Source organism: Oryctolagus cuniculus, chromosome 11, assembly GCF_964237555.1.
Source record: "Oryctolagus cuniculus chromosome 11, mOryCun1.1, whole genome shotgun sequence".
Taxonomy (NCBI): domain Eukaryota; kingdom Metazoa; phylum Chordata; class Mammalia; order Lagomorpha; family Leporidae; genus Oryctolagus; species Oryctolagus cuniculus.
The window spans coordinates 117,627,998-117,638,287 of NC_091442.1; the positions used below are offsets into that span (position 1 = coordinate 117,627,998).

At 50.9% G+C, this 10,290-nt stretch overlaps 1 protein-coding gene across 5 annotated transcripts in view; it reads left to right on the plus strand.

The window, feature by feature from the left end:
- XRCC6 (X-ray repair cross complementing 6) overlaps window positions 1-7,075 on the plus strand; it is a 28,970-nt gene extending 21,895 nt beyond the window's left edge. For all 5 annotated transcript variants that reach the window (XM_051834035.2, XM_051834034.2, XM_070052978.1 and 2 more), the window contains 3 exons: window positions 2,728-2,828; window positions 5,136-5,249; window positions 6,691-7,075. In XM_051834035.2, the coding sequence (XP_051689995.1) occupies window positions 2,728-2,828; window positions 5,136-5,249; window positions 6,691-6,884 (409 nt within the window). In that variant the 3' untranslated portion in view covers window positions 6,885-7,075. The remainder of the gene's footprint in view (window positions 1-2,727; window positions 2,829-5,135; window positions 5,250-6,690) is intronic.
- Window positions 7,076-10,290: the final 3,215 nt, after the last annotated feature.

Sequence of the window (10,290 nt, forward strand, 5' to 3'; positions counted from 1 at the left end):
GCCGGCTGGGGCTGGAGCAGGGCTGGGGCTGGAGCTGGGAATGTAATCCAGGTCTCCCGGTTGGGTGGCAGGGACCCAACTACTTGAGCCACCATCCTGCCTCCCAGGATACACATTAGTGGGAAGCTGCAAATGAGAGTAGAGCTGGGGCTTGGAGCCAGGCACTCTGATTTGGGATACCTATGTCCCAAGAGATATCCTTCCCACTAGACCAAATGTCTGCTCGGGTACCATTAACAACAAAATTACTTATTTGTGAGACAAAGAGCTCCACCTGCTGGTTTATTTCCCAAAATGCCTGCAACAGCTGGACCTGCGCTGAGAACCAGGATCTCAGTGCCTTTCTCCCATGTGGCTGTTAGGAACCCAGTTACTTGAGCCATCACCATCCTCTCCTAGAGTCTGCATTTGCAGGAAGCGGAGTTGGGAGCCAGAGGCAGGTGTGGAACTCCAGGCATCTTACCAGGCACCCTGACTGCTAGTGAAATTCCTGCCCTGTCTGCTCCATTTTGCATTCCCACAGCAGTGTACAAGAGTTCAGTTTCGGGGCTGGCATTGTGGTGTAGCAGGTAAATCTGCCACCTGTGATGCCAGCATCCCATATTGATGCTGGTTCAAGTCCTGGCTGTTCCACTTCTGATCCAGCTCTCTGCTGATGGCCTGGGTAAAGCAATGGAGGATGACTCAAATGCCTGGGCCCCTGTATCATTGTGGGAGACCTGGATGAAGCTCCTGGCTCTTGGCTTCGGCCTGGCCCAGCCCTGGCCATTGCAGCCATCTGGGGAGTGAATGAGCAGATGGAAGACCTCTGTCTCTCCCTCTCTCTCTGTAACTCTTTCAATGTGGTTTTTATTTACATTTCCCCAATGAAGAGTGATATTGGACATCTCTTTATATGCCTGTTGGCCATCTGTATGTCTGTGCAGATATGTCTATTCAAGTCCTTCACCGTTCTTTAAATTGGGTTGTTAATGTTCTTTTTTTTAAAAAAAATTAATTTAATTAAAAAAATTTTTTTTTGACAGGCAGAGTTAGACAGTGAGAGAGAGAAACAGAGAGAAAGGTCTTCCTTCCGTTGGTTCATCCCCCAAATGACTGCTATGGCTGGCGCTGCACTGATCTGAAGCCAGGAGCCAGGTGCTTCCTCCTGGTCTCCCATGTGGGTGCAGGGCCCAAGCACTTGGGCCATCCTCCACTGCACTCCCGGGCCACAGCAGAGAGCTGGACTGGAAGAGGAGCAAACGGGACAGAACCGGCGCCCCAACTGGGACTAGAACCTGGGGTGCCGGTGCCACAGGCGGAGGATTAGCCAAGTGAGCCGCGGCGCCGGCCTTGTTAGTATTTTTGTCATTGAGGCATTGGAGTTTTTTGCACTCCATCTTTTGTCTGTAGGCAGCTTCCCTGTTTCTGGGCAAAATGATAGCATTCTCCCCGAAATGTAACCTCCAGCTATAGTCCTTTACCAGCAGGTGGGAGCGGTAAGAATCTACCAAGCACCAGACGCTGTTCTAGAAACAGTGGCAGCGTTATCTCATTTATTCTTCCTAAGCACCCTAGATTTTGTGCCATTTTACAGATGAAGAAACTGAGGCTTAGAGGAGTGCGGCAGCTTGTTCAGACTTAGCTAGAAGGGGATGGAGTCAGGATTTAAATGCACAACTGTCTGGCCTTACATTCATACTTTTTACTTGCATGCTGTTCCTGCAGTGTATGGGAAGAAAGCTTACTCAGGGTTCAGTGTCTTCCTGCCTCTCACCATTTCACCTGTCTGTGTTCTCTGAACTTACAATACCCCACCTCTTCTACTTTTTCTGAACACACTGCTTCTAGCAATAGGCAGGTGGGCAAGTTTAAATCTTAAGCATCAGACAACAAATTGAAAGTTAGAAGGGCTGACATTGTGGCGTAGTGGATAAAGCTGCTGCTTGAAACACTGTCATCCAATATAAGCACTGATTCATGTCCCAGCTGCTCCACTTCCATTCCAGCTCCCTGCTCATGGCCTGGAAAAAGCAGTAGAAGATGGCCCAAGTGCTTGGACCCCTGCCTGCCACATGAGAGACCCAGATGAAGCTCCTGGGTTTTGGCCTGTCTCAGTCCTGGCCATCACGGCCACTTGGGGACTGAAGCAGCAGATGGAAGACCTCTCTCTCTGGAACTCTGACTTTCAAATAAATACATAAAGCTTTAAAAAAAAAAAAAGAGAGAGAGAGAAAATTAGAGACAGAAAAGTTGATATGAGACCAGATACCAGATTTCTAGCTGTTTTACTTGGGGTATTTTTCTCCAAGACTTTGGATCTGAGCAGCCTTAGCTGGGCTTATTTAATTTTTTTTTAAAAGATTATTGAGATGCAGAGTTAAAGACAGAGAGAGGGAGAGACAGAGAGGTCTTCCATCTGTTGGGTCACTTTGCAAATGTCTGCAGTGGCTGGAGCTGGGCAGTTGAAGCCAGGAGCCAGGAGCTTCCTCTGGGTCTCCCACGTGGGCGCAGGGGCCCAAGCACTTGGATCATCCTCCACTGCTTTCCCAGGTCATTAGCAGAGAGCTGGATTGGAAGTGGAGCAGCCAATACTCGAACCAGCACTCATATGGGATGCTGGCACTGCAGGCGGAGGCTTAACCTGCTATGCCACAGTGCTAGCCCAGGTTAATTTATTATTTATTTCTTAAATGTTTAACTTTTTTATGGCTTGATTTAGTTGTGCTGTTATCACTGTTTTAACAGAAGTGACAGCTTTGAGAACCCAGTGTTGCAGCAGCACTTCAGGAACCTGGAGGCCTTGGCTTTGGACTTGATGGAGCCTGAGCAAGCGCCAGATCTGACATGTAAGAAGCCTGGACCTGAGTTCTTTGCATGAGGCTTTCGTACTGATTTCATGCTGACCCAGTCACGTGGATGCATTCCCTAGCACTCTCTGAAGACTTAACCTCATTGCCAGACCGTCTCTGTGTGACAGATTTTCTAGAGCAGCTTCGGCTGCATGGGAACAAATTTGGCTGATTCTGCAGTGAGAGGACGAGCAAGTGCCAGGCTCTGGAGACCTGTTTCTGAATTAGGTCACTCCGTCCCTAGGTGTTGGTGAAAGCTGAATAGAATATATAACGTTTATTGAGTGCTTACTGTATGCCAGGCACTGTCATCCTATGTGTTGATTCACTGAATCATCCTACCTGTGGTAGGGGCTGTAAGTATCCTTATTTTACAGAGGGAGGAGTGATTTGCTTCAGGAACTATGTCCGTAGTAAGTGGTAGGTCAGGTTTAGAGTCCAGTGGATCCCCAGGGCCCTTGCTCTGACTGCTGTACACTTCTCTATCAGTCCGTCTGCTCTCTCTGAGAAGCAAGGCTGAGTTCTCCGACCTTGCCGCTGGTCCCTTCCCAGCCTTGATCGTTACACGTTCCTAGGAGGACACAGCAGGTTTGGTGATGGAAGTAAATATTGACTGGGAAATAGATTGGGTTTAATGAAGGTTCTCACAGAGGGTGAAAAGACTGGAATAGTGAGTTTGGCCTGCTTAGTTTCCAAGTTATTATTATTATTTTTTTGACAGGCAGAGTGGACAGTGAGAGAGAGACAGAGAGAAAGGTCTTCCTTTGCCGTTGGTTCACCCTCCAATGGCCGCCGCAGCCAGCGCGCTGCGGCCAGTGCACTGCGCTGATCCAAAGGCAGGAGCCAGGTGCTTTTCCTGGTCTCCCATGGAGTGCAGGGCCCAAGCACTTGGGCCATCCTCCACTGCACTCCCAGGCCACAGCAGAGAGCTGGCCTGGAAGAGGGGCAACCGGGACAGAATCCGGTGCCGACTGGGACTAGAACCCGATGTGCCGGTGCTGCAAGGCAGAGAATTAGCCTACTGAGCCGCGGTGCCGGCCTAGTTTCCAAGCTATTAATAACCTCTTTTCTACAAGACAGAACAGAATAGGCCCAGCACTGAAAACATAGGGGTCACTGGACCAGTGTGGTTGTGGTGACTGACAGAGCAGGCTGTAGCAGAAGCAGCCCTTGAGGCAAATGAGGCAGTGCACTGCCTCGTGCCCAGCAAGGTGCGAAGGATACAACCTGCAAAGATGACTGATGTATTTTTTTTTTAAGATTTATTTATTTATTTGAAAGTCAGAGTTACACAGAGAGAGAGAGAGAGGGGTGAGAGGTCTTCCATCCTCTGGTTCACTCCTCAGATGGCTACAACGGCCAGAGCTGCACTGATCCAAAGCCAGGAGCCAGGAGCTTCTTCCATGTCTCTGGACAGTCCCTCCTTTCATGGCACTGTCCAGCTCTATTGTATTTTTTCTTTTTTTTTTTGACAGGCAGAGTGGACAGTGAGAGAGACAGAGAGAAAGGTCTTCCTTTGCCGTTGGTTCACCCTCCAATGGCCGCCGCAGCCAGCGCACTGCGGCCGGTGCACCACGCTGATCCGATGGCAGGAGCCAGGTGCTTCTCCTGGTCTCCCATGGGGTGCAGGGCCCAAGGACTTGGGCCATCCTCCACTGCACTCCCTGGCCACAGCAGAGAGCTGGCCTGGTAGAGGGGCAACCGGGACAGAATCCGGCGCCCCGACCGGAACTAGAACCCGGTGTGCCAGTGCCACAAGGTGGAGGATTAGCGTAGTGAGCCGCGGCGCCGGCTATTGCATCGTCTTATATCGCACTGCCCCTCCTACTCAGGATGCACACTCTTGTTTAGATCCCCAGAAGCTCAGCTCTAGCACTTCCAGCTGCTCGGCTGCGGGCAAATCCTTTACCACCTCTGATTTCCTCCTCTGTGAAACAAGGTGACAAATTTACATACTCTGTTGGTTCTTAGATTGAACAGAAATAGTAAGTTGAGGCTGTAAATATTCAGTCAGTGTGATAGTAAAAGCACGAGGTAAATGATGGACTTTACTGGGTGTTCTTCTGGCCAGGTCAGCCGCCTCTTAGCAGACCCTTCACCTCACTCCCTTTTCAAAAGAAAGTCAGGTGTCTCTTTTTATTCTTTAGTTGTATTTCTTTTGTTAACATTTGTTTGAGAGACAGAGATCTGCTGGTTCATTGCCCACATGGCTGCAACAGCCTCTCTGGTCCTTGTAGGGTTGGAACTGGTTAGGACACTAGGCTTGTGGCTCACTGGGCCACTCTTCTGTGTTTGATTTTCTAGTGCCCAAGGTTGAAGCAATGAGTAAAAGACTGGGCTCCCTGGTAGATGAGTTTAAGGAACTTGTCTACCCACCGGATTACAATCCTGAAGGAAAAGCTACCGGGAGAAAACAAGGTGAGTGGCTGGGATGAAAATGGGTTCCCTTTAAAAGCTGCCTGGTCTCGTCGCAGAGGGCGGTGTCCTTCCGGCAACGCTTCCACAAAAGTATGGACTTGAGCACAAACTGAAGAGCGTTTACTGTGTTTCCTGGTTTGCTCTTCTGTTACTCAGTATCCAAACTTAGAAATCCACCTCATTTTAAACCACAAGGCCCCAGAGTCCTCCACTGGATAGACGTGCCCCTGCATCTAACTGGACCTCTGTCGATGGATACACCGCCACAAACGTACCTGCATGAGTAGATCGCAGGATAAATTCTTAGCAGAGACGTTGCTGGGTCAGGTGCGGATGTTTAAAATTCTGCTAAGAGTTCTCTCTAAAAAGTGAAATATTTGTATCCTATCCAAGATGGACTCAGCATGTTTTCCAATATTCTCCCCGTTCCTGGACCTTATATACTACTTTTAAACATTTCCACAAAAGATTAACAAGGAAAAGTATGTCCTTTTGATTTCTAAGTCTCTAGTTTTGAACGAGATGTAATTTTATGGGACCACTCTTTCCTTGTGTGCTGTTAGCAGCCTTGAACACTTTTTCTCTAGGGAGATTTTCCTTGTTCTTAACCGCTGGACCCACAGTTCTTACTGCAGTAGTTCTGGCTTAGAGTTTAGCCCTTTTGGCTATCTGTGGTTAAGTAAAGCTCAACGTGGGCCTTCCTTGCTGTTTAAAAGACCTGTGGGGAAGTGGAGCTATGAGAAGTCAAGTTGGCAGCCATGGTGCTTTCTGTCTTTCGTGGCTCCTGTGGTTCCCTGGAAAACAGCTCATAGCCCTGAACATGCTATATACACTACACATGTAAGTGCGATTGCTTTAGGTCACTTAGACTCCACATTCTTACCACGTAGCATGGTGTCTGGTACTTGCAGCCTATCTCTAACAGGACTGGGTATGATACCTTTTTTTTTTTTTTTAAAGATTGATTTATTTATTTGAAAGAGGTACACAGAGGGAGGAGGAGAGGCAGAGAGAGAGAGAGAGAGAGGGGTCTTTTATCTGCTGGCACATTCCCCAGTTGGCTGCAACTGTCAGAGCTGTGCTGATCCAAAGCCAGGAGCCAGGAGCTTCCTTCGGGTTTCCCATGCGGGTGCAGGGGCCCAAGAACTTGGGCCATCCTCTACTGCCTTGCTAGGCCACAGCAGAGAGTTGGATCGGGAGCAGAGCAGCCGGGTCTCCAACTAGCACCTATGTGGGATGGCGTCACCACAGGCAGTGGCCTTACCCACTGTGCCACAGCGCCGTCCCCACCTTTTTAATTTTATACTGAATGAAGCCACTTTATCAAGACACCCGCCTAATACCATGCTATTCTAGGTATACATCTCAGTGCAGATCATATAAGGGGCCCAGTGTCGTGTTGCTGGGATGTCATTGGTACATTTCCGATCTCTTCCTCCAGATGATGAAGGTTCTAGAAGCAAAAGGCCCAGGGTGGAGTTATCTGACGAGGAGCTGAAGGCCCACGTCAGCAAGGGCACGCTGGGCAAGCTGACTGTGCCTGTGCTGAAGGAGGCCTGCAGGGCCCACGGGCTGAAGGGAGGGCTGAAGAAGCAGGAGCTGCTGGACGCACTCACCAGGCACTTCCAGGACTGACCGGGGCCCACCGTCCTGCCGCCGGCTCTGTCAGGGTCAGCGGTTGTTCTTCCTGAGCTACACGAGTCCGCCTGAGAAGCTGGGGGACTTGACGCGCGGGGCCCAGGCTGCTGTGGAGGCTGTGTAGCCTCGCGTTGCCGGGCCTTACTGTGCTGCCTGAATAAAGAGCGCTGGCTTTGTGGTTTACTGTTCTCTGGTGTGAAGGAGAAAGCTGTGTCCGCCTTGCATCCCCCAGAAACACACACCACAATGGAAACAAATCAGACGCCCGCGGGAGAGGGCGAGAGCATGACATACGGGCACTTCAGGAGTGACCAGCTTGGCAGGAGTATATTCTCTGTCCTCCCATCCGTTTACCTTTAAAAGTGTCACGCTGGAACCTAAAAATCTGATATCTGAAGACTAACTTCTTTTTTTTTTTTTTTTTTTGACAGGCAGAGTTAGACAGTGAGATAGAGACAGAGAGAAAGGTCTTCCTTCCGTTGGTTCACTCCCCAAATGGCTGCTATGGCCGGTGCGCTGCGCCGATCTGAAGCCAGGAGCCAGGTACTTATCCTGGTCTCCCATGGGGTGCAGGGCCCAAGCACTTGGGCCATCCTCCACTGCACTCCCGGGCCACAGCAGAGAGCTAGACTGGAAGAGGGGCAACTGGGACTAAACCTGTGGTGCCGGCCTGAAGACTAACTTCTCTAACTCTGGTACCCTTTAGTTCATGAACAAGCAGCCGGCTCTCGTGTTCCCCTTCGTGTGACGTCCGCGTATGTGAAGTACGTTGTTCTGCTGCCCTGCGGCTGTGGCTCCAGGACAAGTGAATGGAGTTACTCATCTTACTTTTCAGGGGGGCTGTAGGAAGTTAGGTGTGGAGAGGTCCCCAGTATTAGGGGAAGAGGACAGCATTTTGCTTTTTGGGGTCTTCCCATCCCTCTTCTATCCTGTCATTCTGCAGCTTCTGCTTCCAAAGAATTCACATCTGGAAGGGTTTGCACCCACTGAGGACTTGGGGTTCAGGGTTCCCAGGCTGTCTTTCAGGACTCAAATGAGCAGCAGCTCCTACGGAGAAGTGCTGTCAGAGAGGGGCCTGTTACTCCTGCCTGATGCGCTCCCAAGCCCAGCTGGCACTGACTGGCTCCTGGAAGTGCGTGGGTTCAGCAGCTTGGCACCTTGACTCCATCGCATACATAAAGTGACCTTAGACAACACGCTGGGCACTTGGGGGCCCGTTTCTTCACCACTATAACAGCGCATGGCAGTGGACATACAATGAGAACACACTGCCAAGCAGGGTACTAAAGCCCACTGGCGCAGACACGGGGCAGTCTGCCAACCTGCGCAAGGCCGGGCTGTGGGATTTACCTCCGGGCCAGCTGCACAGGGAGTGTCTGGATGGTGCTTGCCCAACTCTAGTGACTTCCTGTGAGGACGAGCCTTCTACTTTTCAAGCAGTGTCCATCTGTAACGTTATTAAAAACTGGAAGGAAGGCAGGGCAGGTCCCCCAGCTCAGGAAGTGGTCTTCCACTCGCTCCAGCTCGTCCAGGGACTCCATTCTCAGATCCGTCCTCCCTCACACGGCTGCAGGAGCTGGAGGAATATTCAGCCCTTCTGGCTTGAGCCCAGACTGCCCCTGAACTTGGAACAGCCCTCGCAGGCTTCACTGCGTCATACACGAAAGCCAGTCCTACGAGATTCACCCTGGGCACTGGGAAGTCGGCGAGTGGCACCTGGTGCTCTGCTTTCCTGTGGTTTCCGTAGGTTTCTTAGGGAAACCACGGACCGTAGGTACTGCCGCTATCTGGATAAGGTCCCCACCCCTCAGTGCCTATCGCTGTGTGACATTCCCCCCAAAACTACGAGCTCAAACATACATTCTCACCTCCTCTCTGGATGACGAATTTGGAAGCTAACGGGCTGGCTGCTTTGGCGTAAAGTCAACTGCCACATGTGGTCAAGACGTTGGCCAGGGCTGCGGCCACCCAAAAACCTAAGGCCGGAGGAGCCACTTGCAGGGACGCTGTATTGGCCATTTTTTGTAAAAATACATATTTTACTTACTTGAAAGGCAGAGTTATAGAGGAGAGACACAGAGCTTCCATCTGCTGTTTCATTCCCTAAATGGCCCCAGTGACGGGCTGAGCCAGGCCAAAGCGAGGAGCTTCTTTCAGCTCTCCCACATAGCACAGGGGCCTACACATTTGGGCCATCCTCTGCTGCTTTCCCAGGTGCATTAGCAAGGAGCTAGAGCAGAAGTGGAGCAGCTGGGTCTCAAACTGGTACCCACATGGGGTGTTGGCCTCACACACAATGCCAGCCCTGGCCATTTTTTGTTTTCTGTCTTGATGTTTTTTGACATTGTGAGGGGCCCTTAAGACCCACAACTGAACCCCTCCCAGGGCCAGCTAAGGCCTAAAAATAGCTAACCGCTCACTTGGAGAATGCCTCAAGTTCATGCAAGCTGCCATCCACTTCCCTTCACACACCGTCATTATTTCCCACCAGCCCTATGACCCGGAGCCTGCTGAAGTCACCCAGACCAACTGTAAAGTGTCTGGCGTCTTGCCTAGTCTTTCCCTTCAAAACCGAGGCTGCGCTGGGTGGCTCCGACCCCTTCTCTTGGGAAGTGCAGTTAATATATTCTTTCAGTAGCACTGACTTCTCAGTGTCATTCCTTAATTACCTCTGTTAATTAAAACCCCACAGGTACAGCTGAGACCAGCTCATTCCCATAGCTGGCAGAGTTGGTGCAAGCTGTTGGATAGAGGTCTTAGCATCTCTCCACAGGCTGTATAAATCTTTTTTTTTAAGATTTATTTATTTGAGCTGGCGCCATGGCTCACTAGGCTAATCCTTCGCCTGTGGCGCCGGCACACCGGGTTCTAGTCCCGGTCGAGGCACCGGATTCTGTCCCGGTTGCCCCTCTTCCAGGCCAGCTCTCTGCTGTGGCCAGGGAGTGCAGTGGAGGATGGCCCAAGTGCTTGGGCCCTGCACCCCATGGGAGACCAGGAGAAGCACCTGGCTCCTGCCTTCAGATCAGCACGTTGCGCCGGCCGCAGCGACCATTGAATGGTGAACCAATGGCCAAGGAAGACCTTTCTCTCTCTCTGTCTCTCTCTCTCACTGTACACCCTGCCTGTCAAAAAAAAAAAAAAAAAAAAAAAAGATTTATTTATTTGAAAGAGTTACATGGAGAAGGAGAGGCAGGGAGAGAGAGAGAGGTCTTCCATCCTCTGGTTCACTCCCCAATTGGCTGCAATGGCCGGAGCTGCGTGGATCCAAAGCCAGGAGCCAGGAGCTTCTTCCAGGTCTCCCATGTGGGTGCAGAGGCCCAAGGACTTGGGCCATCTTCTGCTGCTTTCCCAGGCCACAGCAGAGAGCTGGATCAGAAGAGGAGCAGCCAGGACTCAAACCTGC